The sequence below is a fragment of the Dreissena polymorpha genome, chromosome 4 (assembly GCF_020536995.1).
Source record: "Dreissena polymorpha isolate Duluth1 chromosome 4, UMN_Dpol_1.0, whole genome shotgun sequence".
Lineage (NCBI taxonomy): Eukaryota > Metazoa > Mollusca > Bivalvia > Myida > Dreissenidae > Dreissena > Dreissena polymorpha.
The window spans coordinates 110,768,594-110,788,080 of record NC_068358.1 but is presented as its reverse complement, the minus strand read 5'-3'; the positions used below and the strand labels follow the sequence as shown (position 1 = coordinate 110,788,080).

At 37.0% G+C, this 19,487-nt stretch overlaps 1 protein-coding gene and 1 long non-coding RNA gene across 2 annotated transcripts; both read left to right on the top strand.

Annotated features, from left to right (window-relative positions):
• The first annotated feature begins 890 nt into the window (after positions 1–890).
• LOC127879356 (uncharacterized) lies at positions 891–19,082 on the top strand. Its single transcript, XM_052426131.1, has 11 exons — positions 891–2,118; positions 2,362–2,421; positions 2,584–2,636; positions 2,959–3,103; positions 3,356–3,520; positions 3,707–4,204; positions 4,900–5,020; positions 11,698–11,830; positions 13,267–13,378; positions 17,649–17,758; positions 18,777–19,082. The coding sequence occupies exons 1-11, from the start codon at positions 1,195–1,197 to the stop codon at positions 18,880–18,882; spliced, it is 2,427 nt and encodes an 808-aa protein (XP_052282091.1). The 5' UTR covers positions 891–1,194; the 3' UTR covers positions 18,883–19,082.
• LOC127879362 (uncharacterized) lies at positions 6,740–10,028 on the top strand. Its single transcript, XR_008049029.1, has 2 exons — positions 6,740–8,081; positions 9,469–10,028. It is a non-coding gene; the product is annotated as an uncharacterized LOC127879362 (long non-coding RNA).
• Positions 19,083–19,487: the final 405 nt, after the last annotated feature.

The following is a 19,487-nucleotide window of genomic DNA, read 5'->3' as shown; positions in this document are numbered from 1 at the left end:
CCAATGATCGCGGCTTATTCGTCAGAAGAACTTAGAACAATGTTCTTTTTGCAAACTGTTAGCGACATATTCATTTGAGAGACTTTGAACATTTTTCTCCCTGTTTGCGGCATATTCGCCAGAGGTACACTCTGATTTCTCTCAATATCAAACTACAGTTCAGGTTTTCAATTAACAAACCATCTGATAAGCCCTGTGTTCGGCCAAATGTTGGATTGCCTGCTGCTAATCTTTTGGTTATAACATACAACAGCCTTTTCTGATTGGCTGAATTCAAATGCAGATAGTTTACCTCTTAGATTGAAATACTGGAGCTGGTAGAAAATATGCAGGTTAAACTTGTTGTTAAAATGAAGTTATAATTTCACTAAAAGTAGAGTTAATGAGTTTTTCCATTACCAACACTTTCTTAAAACAATAATGTATATTGATATAATTTGGAAAGTGACATGAAGTGTTGTTAAAGAGTGATGCATACAGAATTTCAGCAGTCTGTCTATAGGAATAGAACAACAACTGAATTAAGGTTTGTGCTTTTCATTATTTCTAAATATTCCTTTAAATGTATGCTTCTTATGTCATAATTGTAGACCTTTTTTATGTGTTATTTGAGGTTATAGTCACAGGTGGTTAGCGTGTGGCTATGATATTAATTAGTAAAAAACATCATTTTGAATGATAAATAATGATATTATAACGAAAAATTAAATTTTATGAAAAAACAATTCACTATCAAATATATTATTATATATATTTTTTTATCATGCACTGTGGACCTCCGTTCCTACTAGACTATATAGGGCTTACTCAGTTCGACACGTGCAGCTTAAAATGCACGAACAACAATGTGCGATGTAACCTACACATAATTTGGATACGTCACACAAGTTTTACGTTGACGTACAGCACAACAACCTTTGGACCGAGTATTTCACGGCCAGCGGTATTTCACAATTTTTTGCACTTTGTTGTGCAATCCAGTCGATCGGCATTTTCCTATTTAAAGGAAAGCGTTCATAGTGAAGTGCAGAAGCTACCCGCTTCAATAAAGCGTAACAGTTATAAACTAACCTGTTAGGCCTTTTTAAACACAAACTGTCATTGTCAAGTGCGGATTCGCAGTCTTTGTTTTCGCCCTAGACGGTTAAACTGCAAGCGGGGTGCGATTCTTCTCAAGTTTGTGTTTCAAGTGTTATGCTAAAGCGACCCTGTCAGTATTTTAATACAACAGGAAAGTGTCGATTTGGTAAACATTGTAAATTTTCGCATAGTTCAGACACGTTTCAGCCAGAATCTACTGTGAGGTTGACTGATAACCATGAAGCAGTAAAGGATTCCAGTGAAACCACCACACTAGCTTCAGGTTTTATTGAAACATCGCTGCCAACACACAGCAATAATGAAGATCTAAGAAAGCTTCACATATCCGATTCATCTGAAATCTCCCCTACCGATTTTGTATCACAATCATTAAACAAGAACAACAATGAAGCTGTAAAGCAATCTTCGTGCACTTCCGAAGGGAGTCGAAAGCTTTGCTCTTTTTTTGCAAAGCGAAGGTTTTGTCATTTTGGAAGGCGATGCAGATTTGAACATGTACTGCCTGGATTGACAGACCTTAGACATGAGGAAAAGAAAACGCAAGAGACTAAGAATTCATCTTATCAAGAACTCGAACAGAAAGAAGTTGCACCAGAGACAACATCAGCAGATGCAGGGTCAAAGAGATCCGAAAATGAAAAGGTTGTGGCTGATAAAGAAAGTGAAGAAAAACCGAAGTCTAAGAAAGTTTGCAGGTTTTTTCGACAAGGCTACTGTCGTTTTGGGGAGTCCTGTAATTTTTATCATCCACTGAAAAAATCTGTTGAACCAATTTTAAAACTGGGTGATGATGCTAAGAAGACCAACGCAGAATTTACTGAAGTTAAAGCCAAGAGACTACAGATTTCTCAAGTCTACAATGTTGCTGATGTTTCTGATGAGAAACAGAAAGAATTAAGGGCTACAGAAATCAACCAATTGAAAAGAAGATTTCCTGCAGATAAAGTACAAGTTCTCCAGGACACTAATGACGCAACTGCCATTCGCTTCACTTTTATGCCAACAGATCCAGACTGGGTAACATTTTATTGACACTGCTAGATTGTTATAAAAATCTTACCATAGTAAATGCTTTACAACAGTCTCCCTTTAAAGGGGCGTATCGACGCATACAGTAGTACTATGAGTATGATTTCCAAAAAAAGATAACATTTTAAAAGTTTATAATATTAAATAATTGGTTTTTACAAAGATCTCAGTCATATATATGTTGGCATTCTTTCAAATATGTGTTATATTTTATTCTGTTTTTGATTGCAGCCATTTGATGTCAAGGCCTTTGACATTCAAGTGAGCCTTCCATCAGATTATCCTCTCAAGGTGAGGTTAATGATACAAGTAACTATTCTGTTATTTTATAAGGCTGTAAAAAGTTGTCACAGACTTTCCAGATAGAGAAGAATTACCAGTTAACGGTAAAAAAAGAGAACGATGTATAGTAAATTTCACCTTATAATTGTTTATGTTGTTATTTTCATTCAGACACTCGATGTTGAACTTCCTCTGGATCAAGATCTTCCAGAAACTGTTAGAAGGTATTAATGAAACCTTTTTGTCTGATGTGTCTTGACTTGTGTGAACACAAGACTATGTTAATCGGAATTAAGTTGTTAAAATAAGCAATTGGACAAATCAACTTATTTGTATTTATGACCTAGACATTTTTTTAAACCTGCAAATGTACATGTATGTAGGCTAACACAAATGCCAATTATGTCAACTGTGCATTTTTCAAATACAACACAATTTTTATTTAATTTTATAATTAGAAACTAAATTCATCACAAGGAACAGTTCAGACAGAGTGGTCATCTCTGTATATTTTATGTACTTATTTCGATGGCATCGGTTTCTCAGATACATTGAGGTGTCCTTGAAGGAATGGATCACCCATAGAGCGGAGGATGGGGCCAAGCAAGCCACAGTGGAGCTTGTATTTAGATCCTTTCTACGCTGGATGGACAGAAACTTGGAGAACATTGTCACAGAAGGTCTTAAACAAGTAAGGGACATTCTTAATATTTGATGCTAAATCTTAAAATAATTGTTAACATTGGTTGTGTTACAATAACAATTTCACTGAAAGTATTGTTACAGTACAGTCATGGCATTTTAATATGCAGCAGGGATTACATTATAGAAAAACAAAAGGCTTGCATTAACAGTAGTTTGGGAACAACATGCATTTTATACAGAACTTCTATACACACTGACTATCTTGCCTAACATTGTATATTTTTATATCGTTATCTAGCTTCGAAGAGAGTTGACTGCTAGAGCTGCAGGTCTTGAATTCATTCCTGCAAAAGAACTTCAGCAGAAGCTGCCTCCGAGTCAGGCCTCTGCGTATAGTGATGATCAGGGCAACAGGGAAGACATTGAGGCGAAAGACACACGCAGAATGGTGGCTTACAGAAAGGTAAAATGAATAGGTTATTATGGAAATAACACTTTAATTTCTCTAACTGGGTTGAATTTAATATGAAGGTGCATTTAAATTAACAAAAATACTGCAACCTGTTGTTTTATTCTAATCAGCATATTTTTTATGTTCTATATAAAGGTTATTTTATTAAACATAGTGTTTAATTAAATTCTAAATTAGGGTGAAATTGAAGACAAAACTTATGAGGGGCCTGAATTTGGGACAGACAGCAACCAACACTCAGATAATGATGAAGCTGAGAGTGAAGAGGATGATGAGGATCATATTGAAAATCAAGAGGGCGGAAATGATGAGAAAGTTCATCAGAGGCCAATTATAGCTGCGGATACAGAGCGCAGAGGGACTGAACTTTCGTTTCGAAACATGCAAATCTGGTACTGCACCACTGTCTTGGTAGAGAGGGTACGTTTGGTGATCCAATGTGAAAGATGCAAGAACCAGACTGATTTCTCCACCCCACCAAACCGTGTCAACTCTGTACCATGCAGTAAATGTAATGCAACTCAGTTGGTGGTGTACCGGCCGGTGTTGGCACACTCCTATTCATCAACCTTTGGTTATCTGGACCTGGATGAATGTACTGCCTTCGATGTGGTACTGCAAGACTGCCATATCTCAATGGGCTGCATAATGTGCTCCAGAGACATTCTGGTCAAGGTAGTCCACTTGTTCTTAAGCTGTTAAAGGGTCCTTTTCACGTTTTGATAAATTAACAACATTGAAAAAAATTGTTTCAGATTCGCAAATTTTCCCAGTAGTTATGATATTTGGGAGGAAATAGTAATACTGAACATTTACCATGCTCTAAAATATATTAATTAATAGCCAAAATCTGTGAAAAGGTCCCTTTAAGAATTTGTACTTTAGTTGTACTCGAGTGATAATTTAGGATCAATGTCAATGATTATCTTACAAAATGATGAATCATCAGGCTCTTCTTCGGCAAAATGTGTGCACTTATAGCTTTTGAGGACTCAAACTAAAATAAAGAATTTTCCTCTAAGAGTTTTGTTAGTATTTGTTCTCACATATTACGAAAGATAAGGAGCAACGTCAATATCATGCCTTACACTTGAAATATACTACTCAAATTTCATTGGAATTGAAGAATGCTCAGCAATTGATGAAAATCCTGGTAAATCATTTTATGTTAAAGACATTTAAAAAAGATATTTGAGATATTTTTAAGTTGAAGTTCTCTTAATGTTTTTGTTAGAAAATCAAATCATAGCTGTTTGTGCAATTATTTGTTAAAGTTGCCATTGTTTTTTGCTTAAGCAAATGTCTCAAGTAAATCATAAATTACTAAATCTTTTGAGGCTTATTAATCAATTTATTTTGTTTATTTTTAGACGTTTTGCCCTGGAAGGGTGATGGATATATTCTGTCGAGGCTGCCACAACAAGATGCAGTTTGCAGCAGAATCAGCAAAAGTTCATCGACTGACAGAAGCTGGAGTTGATGCCTCCAAATGTAAGTGAGGCCTTATGTCTTCTTTGGCCAACCTACCTCCAGACCTGTTTGCGCATTTGCACAGGCTGATTAGGAGCTTACCTGTCTGCTAATGAGCCCATGATACCTTGTATGACTATAGCAGACAGGGTAGCTCCTTACCAGACTACTGCGATGCACTGGCTGGTCTGTATCTATATTGACAGCATATGGCATAAGGCACATTTTTGGTTGACCTGGCTAAATTATCAAGAAGGTGGGCCATCAGATTATTTTAAGAGCGCTAGACTATAAAAACAAAACCTAGGATTGTCAAGCTTTCATTTATTCAAAACTGCACCCGCAGCCGAGCGTGGCACTCGTTATGCGGTGCTCTTGTTTATTAAATTATTGTCCCCTACCAGTAAAACCGGAGGGGACTTATGGTTTGCGCTCTGTGTGTCCGTCAGTCAGTCAGTCGCACTTTTGTGGATCCTGCGATAACTTTAAAAGTTCTTCAAATTATTTCATGAAACTTGAACATGGATAGATGGCAATATGAAGATTATGCATGTCACAGTCTCCGCCAAACTAGTCAAATTTTTACAGGACAGTAGGTCCTGTAAACTGAGAAAAAATACAGGACCTCCTCTTTTTTTACAGGACCTACCAACTACATAAATCAGGTGGTGCCGTTCGTTAACCACCGGGAGTCGCTCCCTCGTAATATCGTAGAAACATTTTTCAAGATCATGACATTGTGAATGAAGATGATCACAATCATTAATAACTATCTCGATTACGTCCATACAAATTGATATTTGTATCATTTAATAATCAGATTTATAATTATCTTAATCAGCGACTAGGCCGTCATAGATTTAGACCGTCCTGACGAGCATTCGTCATATGGTAACGACGCAAAAAAATGGACCAATCAGGCGCATCACAAAAATTCCGTAGAGTAGAGCGTTGGAACGGAAAGACGCGATTGCTATTTTTATACCGCGGAAAACTTTCAGAGCCGTAAAAACATAAATAATCAACAATTTCGTTTTTTTTTTGTACCGGACAATCGGTCCTGTAAATTAGACCGACAGGCCGGACCTTACAAAATTTTACAGGACATGTCCGTAGGTCCGACCATGTTTGGCGGAGACTGATGTCATTTCATTTTGTTCTTGCGTCAAAAATTCTGGTTGCTATGGCAACAAATATATATATTAAAAAATTCTGACATTGGTGGAGTGTCACTGGTAGGGGACCATATTGCATCATTGCTTGACAATAGTCTTGTTTTATGGCATTTTTCCCTTAGTGTTTGGCCCAAGTAGGGTAGTTGTCATTTTATCATTATAAGTATGTGTACTTACTTAGTGCCAAATTTATTATCCATACGCTTTTTGAAAAGGGTGGGGATATTGTGGTTATCTCCGCCGTCCGTCTGTCCGTCTTGGCCACTATCTTCTCCTACACTATAAGCACTAGAACCTTGAAACTTACACACATGGTAGCTATGAGCATATGTGCGACCCTGCACTATTTGGAATTTTGATCTGACCCCTGGGTCAAAAGTTATGGGGGTTGGGGCGGGGCTGGGTCAGAGATTTTAACTCATTTTTATGCCCCCGGTAGGGTGGCAAAAAGCAGTTGAACTGTCCGTTAGTCAGTGTGTCTGTCGGTCTGTCTGAAAAAAACTTTACGTTGGCCATAACTTTTTAAATATTGAAGATAGCACCTTGATATTTGGCATGTTGTGTATCTCATGGAGCTGCACATTTTGAGTGGTAAAATTTCAAGGTGAACATCAACCTTCAAGGTCTAGGGTCGAAAAAACAAAGTCAAGGGAAGTAATAAGCTTTAAATGGACATAGTTATCTGACCTGCCCACGTATATATTTTTGTTAAATAAATCAAAGCGGCGCAGTAGGCGGCATTGTGTTTCTGACAAACACATTGTGGTAAAAGGTCAAGGTCATCCTTTACGGTCTACGGTAAAAAATACAGATTTAAGGGAAGAAATAAGCTTTAAAAAGGGAGAAAATTATTCAATATTGAACATAGCCACTTTATATATTTGGCATGCATGTGTATCTCATGGAGCTGCACAGTTTGAGTGGTGAATCTACAGTCACGCTAGTGGCTTTTAATTATTTGCTACTAAAAATAGAGATTTGTTACAGACAATTATTTTCAAGGGAAGTAATTTATATAATTATAAATCTCATATTATATATTTCCTTACCAAGAATTGAAGTTCTTTTCACAGTTACTGTACAGATTTATTATTTTGATTATTTATAACCCAAATGATTGATTTGTCAAAGTTTTTATACGCCCGTATAAAATACGGGACGTATTATGTGAAACCCCTTGGCGGGCGGGCGGGCGGCGGGCGGAAGGCATCACTTTGTCCGGACTCTAATTCAAATTGTATTCATCCGATCTTCACCAAACTTGGTCAGCAGTTGCATCTAGTTGATATCTAGGCCAAGTTCGAATATGGGTCATGCCGGGTCAAAAACTAGGTCATAGGGTCAATAAGTGCATTTTCAAAGGGGCCACTTTGTCCGGACTCTATTTCAAATTGTATTCATCCGATCTTCACCAAACTTGGTCAGCAGTTGCATCTAGTTGATATATAGGCCAAGTTCGAATATGGGTCATGCCGGGTCAAAAACTAGGTCATAGGGTCAATTAGTGCATTTTCAACGGCGCCACTTTGTCCGGACTCTAATTCAAATTGTATTCATCCGATCTTCACCAAACTTGGTCAGTAGTTGCATCTAGTTGATATCTAGGTCAAGTCCGAATATGGGTCATGCTGGGTCAAAAACTAGGTCAAAGGGTCAATTAGTGCATTTTACTTTGTCCGGACTCTAATTCAAATTGTATAAATCTTATCTTCACCAAACTTGGTCAGTAGTTGCATCTAGTTGATATCTAGGCCAAGTTCGAATATGGGTCATGCCAGGTAAAAAACTAGGTCAAAGGGTCAATTAGTCCATTTTCAACAGCGCCACTTTGTCCGGACTCTTATTCAAATTGTATTCATCCGATCTTTACCAAACTTGGTCAGTAGTTGCATCTAGTTGATATCTAGGTCAAGTCCGAATATGGGTCATGTCGGGTCAAGAACTAGGTCATAGGGTCAATTAGTGCATTTTCAACGGCGCCACTTTGTCCGGACTCTAATTCAAATTGTATTCATCCGAAACTTTTAAACAACTTTTTATCCTGCGTCAAAGTGGTATGGGGGTCTAAACAATTATGATTTAAATATTGTGTTTTAGAGAACAAATGAGACTAAGTGTACACTTATTGATATCAATGCATATATATGAATATATCAGTTATATAAGTTGTTGTTGTTTTTTTTGCTTATTTCCAAAACAAATACATCAATCATCAGTGTATCATCTCCAATGGCACACGAATCGGGCGTATATTGCTCCGTCATGCGGCGCTCTTGTTAATAACTAATGATTCATTGTTCCATTTGTGAATAGTGACTGATTATGAATTGTTGAAATGATTGTCAATTGCTCAACAATCCATATATATTTCTGACCATTTTATAGTTTTCTTAATACAAGTTATGAATTGATCTTAGAAGTCAAATGTATTACTTAATTAAATACATTTATAAATATAAAGAAATAATCTTTAGATTATCATAATATTCTCAGGCCTGTTGGTCTTAGGGATGTGTGGGTTGATGAGCAATTTCTCCTTTTATCACAATTATTTCTACCCTACCTGATCATTTCCTTCACATTCCATTTTAATTCAATTGACGTCTGCAACCTCTTTCAAATTGGGAAAGTCCAAAATGTGTTGTTTGGTAAAGGGTTAAGGCATTTTGATTCCTATGGGTCTTTTGAATCTGTTTCAAATCAAATGCGTAGATTTGATCTTCAGCATCTAAAAATATGTGAATTAGAAAGAACGACAATATCTTTTGGAGAGATAAATGTACCTAAGTTATAAGCAAAGGACCTGTGCAACAATTCCCGGGCTTTTTTATACGCCCGTATAAAATACGGGACGTATTATGTGAAACCCCTTGGCGGGCGGGCGGCGGGCGGAAGGCATCACTTTGTCCGGACTCTAATTCAAATTGTATTCATCCGATCTTCACCAAACTTGGTCAGCAGTTGCATCTAGTTGATATCTAGGCCAAGTTCGAATATGGGTCATGCCGGGTCAAAAACTAGGTCATAGGGTCAATAAGTGCATTTTCAAAGGGGCCACTTTGTCCGGACTCTATTTCAAATTGTATTCATCCGATCTTCACCAAACTTGGTCAGCAGTTGCATCTAGTTGATATATAGGCCAAGTTCGAATATGGGTCATGCCGGGTCAAAAACTAGGTCATAGGGTCAATTAGTGCATTTTCAACGGCGCCACTTTGTCCGGACTCTAATTCAAATTGTATTCATCCGATCTTCACCAAACTTGGTCAGTAGTTGCATCTAGTTGATATCTAGGTCAAGTCCGAATATGGGTCATGCTGGGTCAAAAACTAGGTCAAAGGGTCAATTAGTGCATTTTACTTTGTCCGGACTCTAATTCAAATTGTATAAATCTTATCTTCACCAAACTTGGTCAGTAGTTGCATCTAGTTGATATCTAGGCCAAGTTCGAATATGGGTCATGCCAGGTAAAAAACTAGGTCATAGGGTCAATTAGTCCATTTTCAACAGCGCCACTTTGTCCGGACTCTTATTCAAATTGTATTCATCCGATCTTTACCAAACTTGGTCAGTAGTTGCATCTAGTTGATATCTAGGTCAAGTTCGAATATGGGTCATGTCGGGTCAAGAACTAGGTCATAGGGTCAATTAGTGCATTTTCAACGGCGCCACTTTGTCCGGACTCTAATTCAAATTGTATTCATCCGAAACTTTTAAACAACTTTTTATCCTGCGTCAAAGTGGTATGGGGGTCTAAACAATTATGATTTAAATATTGTGTTTTAGAGAACAAATGAGACTAAGTGTACACTTATTGATATCAATGCATATATATGAATATATCAGTTATATAAGTTGTTGTTGTTATTTTTGCTTATTTCCAAAACAAATACATCAATCATCAGTGTATCATCTCCAATGGCACACGAATCGGGCGTATATTGCTCCGTCATGCGGCGCTCTTGTTTTTTAAATGATATAATTATAATTTCTTTGATGTTCATTACATACCTGTGGACTTATGTCCATATACACGATCAACTCTGGCTATGAAAAAGAAAAAAAACTCTGGCTATGATCTCTTTTAAACCACATGCCTTGGTTGTCAGTGATGTCTGACATGGTCATAATTGACTAAGACCCTCCCCCCCCCCCCCCGGTTGGATTGGACAAAATTCAAGAAAAGTAATAACCTTTAAAGGGAGATGATTTCTATACCTGCCAAATGATAAATAGAAATTTTATTTCAATGCGGCGCAGTAGGGGGCATTGTGTTTCTGACAAACACATCTCTTGTTTTAGGTTTTTTACTGTAATTTCTTCATTTCTACACCGATCGTCTTCAAATTGATACTGAACCTCTCTTATGACAATACAGTCAATCTCAACTATGCATGGCCCCATTACCAACCCTGGGGCGCCCAGCCCACATAGGCCGCGCCCACCCAAAATTTCCTTTTACTATAATTTCTTCATTTCTACACCGATTCACTTCAAATTGATACTGAACCTCTCTTATGACAATACAGTTAATCTCAACTATGCATGGCCTATTACCAACCCTGGGGCGCCCCGCCCACATAGGCCACGCCCACCCAAAATTGCCTTTAATATAATTTCTTCATTTCTACACCAATTCACTTCTAATTACCAACCCTGGGGCGCCCTGGGTCAAACATGCGGCGTGGGAATACGCGTCGGCCTCTGCCGCGCCATTTCTAGTTAAACCTGAAATCATTTAAAGAATTAAGAAATTGGTGTTAAATCAGACTGCTTTCTTCAATAAGATATAGAGGATATATGTTGGAATTGGTTTAAGTGGCACAGCCACGAAGGACAATATATTGTTTCAATGATAATGTATAAATTAAAATTGTTATAACACCAAATCCAACAAACTTTATTTTTATTGTATGCTTTATACAAACACAGGTGGTTAGCATGTGACTTGATTTTAATCAGTGAAAACATCATTTTGAATGAAAAATATTCAAATTAAAACGAAAAATTAACTTCTCTGTTCAAAATCAACTTCTCTCTCTCTCTCTCTCTCTCTCTCTCTCTCTCTACATACTGTATATATTTATTTATTTATTTATATAACAACTTATTCAACTTGAAAGGACCCGAAAACAGGGCGCATAGCTTTGATTAGCCATTACTTCGTCAATTTTGCAGTGATTTTCAAGAACTTGGTCTTATTCAACACAGAAATGAATTTCCTTTCTGGAAATGTACATATCTTGCAATATTTTTACAAATGCTGGGTAAATTTTTAAGAAATAACACGATACACATCTTGTGTAACCTACTGTACATCAAGTTTCTCAATTTTAGTCAAAACACAGCAATTTTTCCCAGTCCAAAGGAACCCGCCCCTATTCTCAAAATGGTGACCACTGAAATCACTGATACATGTATTTCTATATAAACAACTAAAAAGCATAAAATTAACTGTAAATGGTGGGCAGTTTTGTTAACATGTTTACCAGTTCTGTATTGCTCTGTATCTTCTTTCGGCAGATTCTGGTGCAGTGTACAAAGTTTCAGTTCGAAAGCTCACTCGAGTAATAAAAGACCCAGCCATCCAGGAGGGCAAGGCTCTGCCAGACAATGGGGCCTGCAAGCACTACAAGAAGAGCTTTAGATGGCTCAGGTATGACTGACCTGGGAAATACAAATATTTAGGACTTAAATGTTACAACAGGGCCTTTTTTTCAACTCTTGAGGATCATTACCTCATTTAGGGAGGGGGGGGGGGGGCAAAACAAGAAATTAACAACTTAGAATATGATTAGGTAAACAAGAGACTGAAGAATGAATGAAGAATGAGCACTACGAATTTGGTTTCTTTGATAACTTTGTTGCAGAATTAATGCAAAGCTTATATCTGCAATCTGCCATAACAAAAAACAACCTAAGTTTTGTAAATGGAACTTAATGAAGATCTTGTTTTTACTCCTACAACATGAACCAGGTAGGGGAAAATATTTAAACTTACCTGCCAAAGTTAAAATGTAATGTTTTTCTCCCCTAATATCATTTGTATTCAGCCGGTTTCTGTTTAAAGCTCTAACAATGCCAGTTCTGATTCTCTATTACACTTTACAGCTAATAGTCAGGTGAACAAATCATATTAATGAATAAATAAAAGGGGGACGGGGGGGGGGGGAGGGGGGGGGAATTCGTGACAAAACCTTAGATTATCTAGAGTTCAGATCACTAATATTAATTTGTTTTGATTTTAGTGAAGTACATTGTTTCGAGTTAAAGAAATATTAATGGAGACGATTCTTGTCAAGATCCACTTTCATGTACCAAAAATCTAGTGGAAATTGAGTATTAGCTCTGGGATTTAGATTGATTTTGAAAAACAAGAGTGAAATGAAACCTGGTCAATTTTGGTGGATATTGAAGTCATAGTAATTTTGTTTCTGTTTATGTGTTAAGTACTTTTAAGCTAATGTTACTTTGTTTAAATAATTTTGAAGCCCATAAACACAACATCATATGATATATTAAGTTTTTTGTTCTTTTGAGGTTGACTTACTTGTCTGTATATCTAATGATTGCACTAAAATGATAAAGGATGAATAATGTACTCAAGTTAAAAATGATAAAATAGTAATTCGCTTCAATAAAAAATCAGCAGGGGTTTTTATCTGATATTGGGGAAAGGGCCTGGCCTTTTTTGAGGGGAAAAAAATCGCGCGAAACGTCGAATTTTGGGGGAAAAAAATGTGCGAAAAGCTGGATTTTGGGGAAATAAGGAAAGTCTAAAATAATCCATTTAACATATTTTACTGTTTTTAAAACAAATTCAAGGCAACAGATAATTTAATTATGCTGGATTTTTCTATTTTCTACAGTGGATCAGGTTAACTTATATATTTAAAGGTAAAAAAAAAAAAAAAAAAATTTTTTTTTTTTTAGGGGAAAATGAAATCTAGGGGAAAATTTACCAGCTGAGGGGAAAAAAATCTGAGGGGAAAGGGCCGATTTTCGGCGGGTCCCAAAGAAGGAAAAAAAAACCTGATCAGGATTTGGTGTGGATTGAAATGCTTTGCTCACGGCCCCTCTTTTGCATTGCAGATTCCCGTGTTGTGGGAAGGCCTATCCATGTGACCTCTGCCACAATGACAAGGAGGACCATGAGATGAAGTTTGCCAACAGGATGATCTGCGGCTACTGCTGTCGGGAACAGGTATGTCTTCAACCAAGTAAACTGTGAGATGAGAACTAACGATCATTATCTTTATTGTGCAGTCATGCTCCTAAACAGAGCAATTTATATTATTTCACATACTTTGAAAGTTATTAGCTCACCTGAGCACAACGTGCTCATGGTGAGCTTTTGTGATCCCCTTTTGTCCGTCGTCAGTCGTGCGTCGTCCATCGTCAACATTTTGCCTTGTGAACACTCTAGAGGCCACACTTATTGTCTGATCTTCATGAAATTTGGTCAGAACATTTGTACCATTGATACCTCGACTGAGTTTGAAACTGGGTCAAGCTGGGTCAAAAACTAGGTCAAAAAAAAGAAAAACCTTGTGAACACTGTAGAAGTGACATTTGATGCCCAATCTAAATGTAACTTTGTCAAAATGTTTGTCTAAATGATATGTTGGTTGAGTTCAAAAATGGTTCCGGTCTGTTGAAAAACATGGCCCCCAGGGTGCGGGGCAGTATTCGTTATATGGCTATAGAGATACCTTGTGAACACTCCAGAAGTCACAATTTTAGCCCAATCATCATGAAACTTAGTCAAAACATTGGTTTCATTGATATCTCGGACGAGTTCGAAAAGGGTCCAGATCGGTGAAAAAACATGGCGGCCAGGGGGTGGGGCAGTTTTCCTTATATGGCTATAGTAAAACCTTGTTAACACTCTAGAGGCCACATTTATTGTCCAATCTTCATGAAATTTGGTCAGAAGATTGGTCTGTATAATATCTTGGATGAGTTCGAAAATAGTTACGTTTGCTTGAAAAACATGGCTGCCAAGGGGCGGGGCATTTTTCCTTATATGGCTATATATGGCAATAGTTAAACCTTGTGAACACTCTAGAGGCCACATTTATTGTCCAAACTTCATGAAATTTGGTCAGAAGATTGGTCTGAATGATATCTTGGATGAGTTCGAAAATGGTTACGTTTGCTTGAAAAACATGGCTTCCAAGGGGCGGGGCATTTTTCCTTATATGGCTATAGTAAAATCTTGTTAACACTCTAGAGGCCACATTAATTGTCCGATCTTCATGAAACTTAGTCAGAAGATTCATCCCAATAATATCTTGGACAAGTGAAAAAATGATGCAAGTTGGTTAAAAAACATGGCTGCCAGGTGGCGTGGCATTTTTAACCAGGTTTTTTAAAGAAAAAAACTGGTTATTAGATTGGCGAATGTCGGCGGGCTGGCGGGCGGAACAAGCTTGTCCGGGCCATAACTCTGTCGTTCATTGTCAGATTTTAAAATCATTTGGCACATTTGTTCACCATCATAAGACGGTGTGTCGCGCGAAAGAATTACGTAGATATCTCCAAGGTCAAGGTTACAATTTGAGTTTGAAGGTCAAAAATGGCCATAAATGAGCTTGTCCGGGCCATAACTTTGTCGTTTATTGTCAGATTTTATAATCATTCGGCACATTTGTTCACCATCATTAGACGGTGTGTTGGGCGAAAGAATTACGTCAATATCTCCAAGGTCAAGGTCACCACACCTAAAAATAGATTGATTTTGAAACAACTATGTAACTATGAACAATCAGTAACAATGCACATTTTGATTTTGAGTTGTTTCTCTTTATCAGACTTTTTTATGCCCCCCATTCGAAGAAGAGGGGGTATATTGTTTTGCACATGTCGGTCTGTCCGTCCATCCGTCCGTCCATCCGTCCGTCTACCAGATGGTTTCCGGATGATAACTCAAGAACGCTTAGGCCTAGGATCATGAAACTTCATAGGTATATTGATCATGACTGGCAGATGACTCCTATTGATTTTCAGGTCACTAGGTCAAGCTCACAGTGACTTGAAATAGTAAAATGGTTTCCGGATGATAACTCAAGAATGCTTACGCATAGGATCATGAAACTTCATAGGTACATTGATCATGACTGGCAGATGACCCTTATCAATTTTCAGGTCACTAGGTCAAAGGTCAAGGTCACAGTGACTCGAAACAGTAAAATGGTTACCGGATGATAACTAAAGAATAATTAGGGCTAGGATCATGAAACTTCATAGGTACATTGATCATGACTGGCAGATGACCCCTATTGATTTTCAGGTCACTAGGTCAAAGGTCAAGGTCACAATGACAAAAAACGTATTCACACAATGGATTCCACTACAACTGACAGCCCATATGGGGGCATGCATGTTTTACAAACAGCCCTTGTTTTCTAATTGAAATCAAGGTCAATTTTACACAAGGGGGTTAACAATACACATTTTGAATTGTCTCCCTTTATCAGACTTTTTCAACTGAAAACCTGGTTTTTTGACCATTTTGTCCCTTGTTCCTTTAATGGCTATAGTAAAACTTTGTTAACACTCTAGAGGCCACATTTATTTTCCGATCTTCATAAAACTTAGTCAGAAGATTTGTCTTAATGATATCTTGGATGAGTTTGAAAATGGTTTCGTTTGCATAAAAAACATGGCCACCAGGGGGCGAGGCATTTTTCCTAATATGGCTATATATCATGCTTTTGTAAAACCTTGTTAACACTCAAGAGGCCACATTTATTGTCCGGTCATCATGAAACTTGGTCAGATAATTTGTCCAAATGATATCTTGGATGAGTTCAAAAATGGTTCCGGTTGGTGTAAAAACATGGCCGCCGAGGGGGCGTGGCATTTTTCCTTATATAGCTATAGTTAAACCTTGTTAACACTGTAGAAGCTGTATTTATTGTACGATCATTATGAAACTTTGTCAGAAGATTTGTCCCAATGATATTTTGGACAAGTTCGAAAATGGTTCCAGTTGCTTGAAAAACATGCCCACCAGTGGGCGGGGCATTTTTCCTTATATGGACTTATGAATCTTCATGAAACTTTGTCAGTATATTTGTTTAAATGATATCTTGGATATGTATGAAAATGGTTCTGGTCTGTCGAAAAACATGGCTGCCAGGGTGTTCACTAGTCATGAAAGTTGGTAAGAACATTTTGTTCTAATGACATCTTGGGCTGCACAGAACAGGTCAGTTCCTTTGAATCTCAGGTGAGCGACTTTGGGCCTTTCAGGCCCTCTTGTATATATATATATATCGGTAGTTTTCAGGCCCTCATGTATATATATATATCGGTAGTTTTCAGACAAAATGAAAAACGGGGTCTGTATACAACCCCGCGTGTTACGGTAGGCACCTTTAATTACTATGAGGGGGGTGTAGGGGAGGTAATGCAATCAAATGTCACAATAAGGTCTTAAATCGAAAACCACAATCACGTCTGAAATTGAAATTTTATAAACCTCGCAATTAATTTCGCTATATATTTCCTTGTATATGACGTTAAATAAATGGCGTATTTATATATAATAATATATTAGGTACACCTATATACCTTAATTTGTGTTTATATCGGATAAAAAAAAGAATATGGGGATTCATTTGTTTAAAACAGGAGCCCCATGACCTATTTCTATAACTGGCCATATGTGTGAATATATTCCATTTGTGGTCATGTAATACATATTTATTTATAAAACCTCAAATTAAATGAAATATTCAAATGTACTGTTTATTTTGGGTTTGGGTTAAACATTTTTATTAAATATAACATTCTTGCTCTTTTATATCATACATATGACATGACAGGTTTTATAAAAAATGACACTGCTGTTCTGAGAAAATATCACCTTAGTTTCTGTACTGTCGTCACTTACATGTTGAATTTGATTTTAGTTTACTGTTTGTTTCCTATAGTTTGACTGATCCAATTTTTCCCGCACAATGAGGAATCCGCATTTTATTAAAATGATATTTAATAAAATATCTAATAGAAAACTTGGCACCAAGCCAGAGTGAAAGGATCAAGCCTTATCTTTTCGCTCATGCTAGAGTTAAAATAGCTGAACATGAATCATTGGTACAAATTATAAGACTGCAGTTATTAATTATGGCTTGCTTATATTCAAAGGTTTATGTACTTTTAACCCTTTCAGTGCGGGAACCGAATTTTGAAGGCCTTTGCAAACAGTTTGGATCCAGATGAGACGCCACAGAACATGGCGTCTCATCAGGATCCAAACTGTTTGCTATTCTGATAGTATTCTTTGAAAAACAATCTAAGAAAATGCTAATTTTAGAAATTCAGCAGATGACATTTTAGCAGACGACAAATTTCCCAGCATGCAAAGGGTTAACATGAAAACTGTTATTAAAGAAACACTTTAATAAAAAACGACATATTATTTACAACTACACTTTTATTTGACATTCATACTTCCCCCATTCCAGGCGTACGCCTCTGAACGCCCCTGCGTTGGCTGTAGCAGCTCCCTGACCAAGGTTCGCACTGCACACTGGGAGGGAGGCAAGGGGTGTCGCAACAGGATTGCAATGAGCAAGTATGTGATACAGGGAGAATACATAGTGAAATCACAAACACATGTAAAAGTTCAGAGTAGCAGGTCATGCTTGTATTTGCGTAAAAATTCAGTTCTGGAACACAGTTACTGAAATATAAAAAAATCTATGTAATTTAGCCTTGCTCTAGGTAAACCAGGCTCAATTCATGTGTGTTAAGAGAAATCCCAGATTAGCCTATGCAATCTGCGCAGGCTGATAAGGAGGAATGGGCAACACTTTCTTCATAGATTGGATTTTTGTTTAAAAGAGACTTTCTTTTAGCAAATAATTCTAGAAAAGCCAAAAGTTTCATCTCTGTGAGGACTGCATGGGCTTATGTGGGACAAAAATGTATGCATATGCATTAAGCCCAGTTTTCATAGAGCAAGGATCAATTGTTGAAAATCAATTGTTAAAATTGTACAATCATAGGGGCTTAAGCTTAGCAATTATGTCTTCAAAAGTTGTATTTTACAAGGTGTCTGAGGTCCAAAAAAATGATCCCCTGATGTTATGCGTACCAGCTATCATCACTCTTTAAACTTAAATCCAGCGTTAATTTAAATCAGAAGCTAATTTTTAGCGAAGCTGTTTTCGGAGAAAACGCGAGGTATTGTCATAGCCTGCTTGTCGTCCGACGTCCCACAGTGTCATGCTAAAACCTTGACATTGGCTCTAAAATCAAAGTGCTTCCACCTACAACTTTGAAACTTCATATGTAGATGCACCTTGATGAGTTCTACACGCCAAACCATTTTGGGTCACTAGGTCAAAGGTCAAGGTCACTGTGACCTAAAAAAAAAAAATTCTGACAAGCTTTCGCAGCCGAGTGTGTCACCAGTTATGCGGTGCTCTTGTTTTTATTTGGAATTAAATTAGGATGAAATGTTATGCACTAAATTTTCAATATTACATAAATAATGCCATACTGTGTCTGTTGAAATCTATAATTGCTTTATCTTTGTTTGTGTTTGTTAGAGGTCATGCCTTTATCACTTATTTTATTTTATTTTGTAGGAATGATGAGAAAAAATACAAGAACATGAACAAGACTGTTTCAAACAAAGCTAAAACTACAGAAGAAAAGAAGGCAGTGAAGGTCACCAAACTGAGACATGCTTAATTGTGGACATCATCTGTCTAATTTAACATCACGCATATGTACTCACTTTACAAGAACATTTTGACTGTTGTGAAAGACCCTTGAAATGACTGCATGATGTTCTGATATCTCAAACATGTACATGTAAATAGTGAATGTTGAATTTTCTATGAATTTCTGTATGTTATATATTTGTTTAAAATATATGGTAAAAATTTGAATATGATTTCTTTACAAAGTATTTTTCTGATTTACACAGTCAATATTTGCAAAATTAAGAGATAATAAGAATAAACTGATATAGAATTGTTCAACCAATGTCCAAGCATATTTTAACTTCATTTAGCAAAAATTTAACGTAAGAAAGAAAACAGACTTATATCGTCGCTGTCGTTCTCAAACCTTGTAGCTACAAAATGCCAACTTTTCAGGAGAGAGAAAAAAACGACTTATTTTTTTATAACGATGTTTCAGAAATTGAAATTCTGTAAAAATACCAAACAAATGAAGCTGCAAAATACGTTATAAGCCGTAGACGCGTAAGTCATACTGATAAGTCATACTGACAGACATGGTAGCCACGATATTTTGTCACCACAGTTTTGTCATTTTTATGAGGTACGACA

Coding starts and splice junctions, on each gene's coding strand:
- LOC127879356 (XM_052426131.1), top strand. CDS start 1,195: ATGCTAAAGCGACCCTGTCAGTATTTTAATACAACAGGAAAGTGTCGA. Junction 2,637..2,958: donor CTTCCAGAAACTGTTAGAAG/GTATTAATGAAA, acceptor TCGGTTTCTCAG/ATACATTGAGGTGTCCTTGA. Junction 5,021..11,697: donor TGGAGTTGATGCCTCCAAAT/GTAAGTGAGGCC, acceptor TTCTTTCGGCAG/ATTCTGGTGCAGTGTACAAA.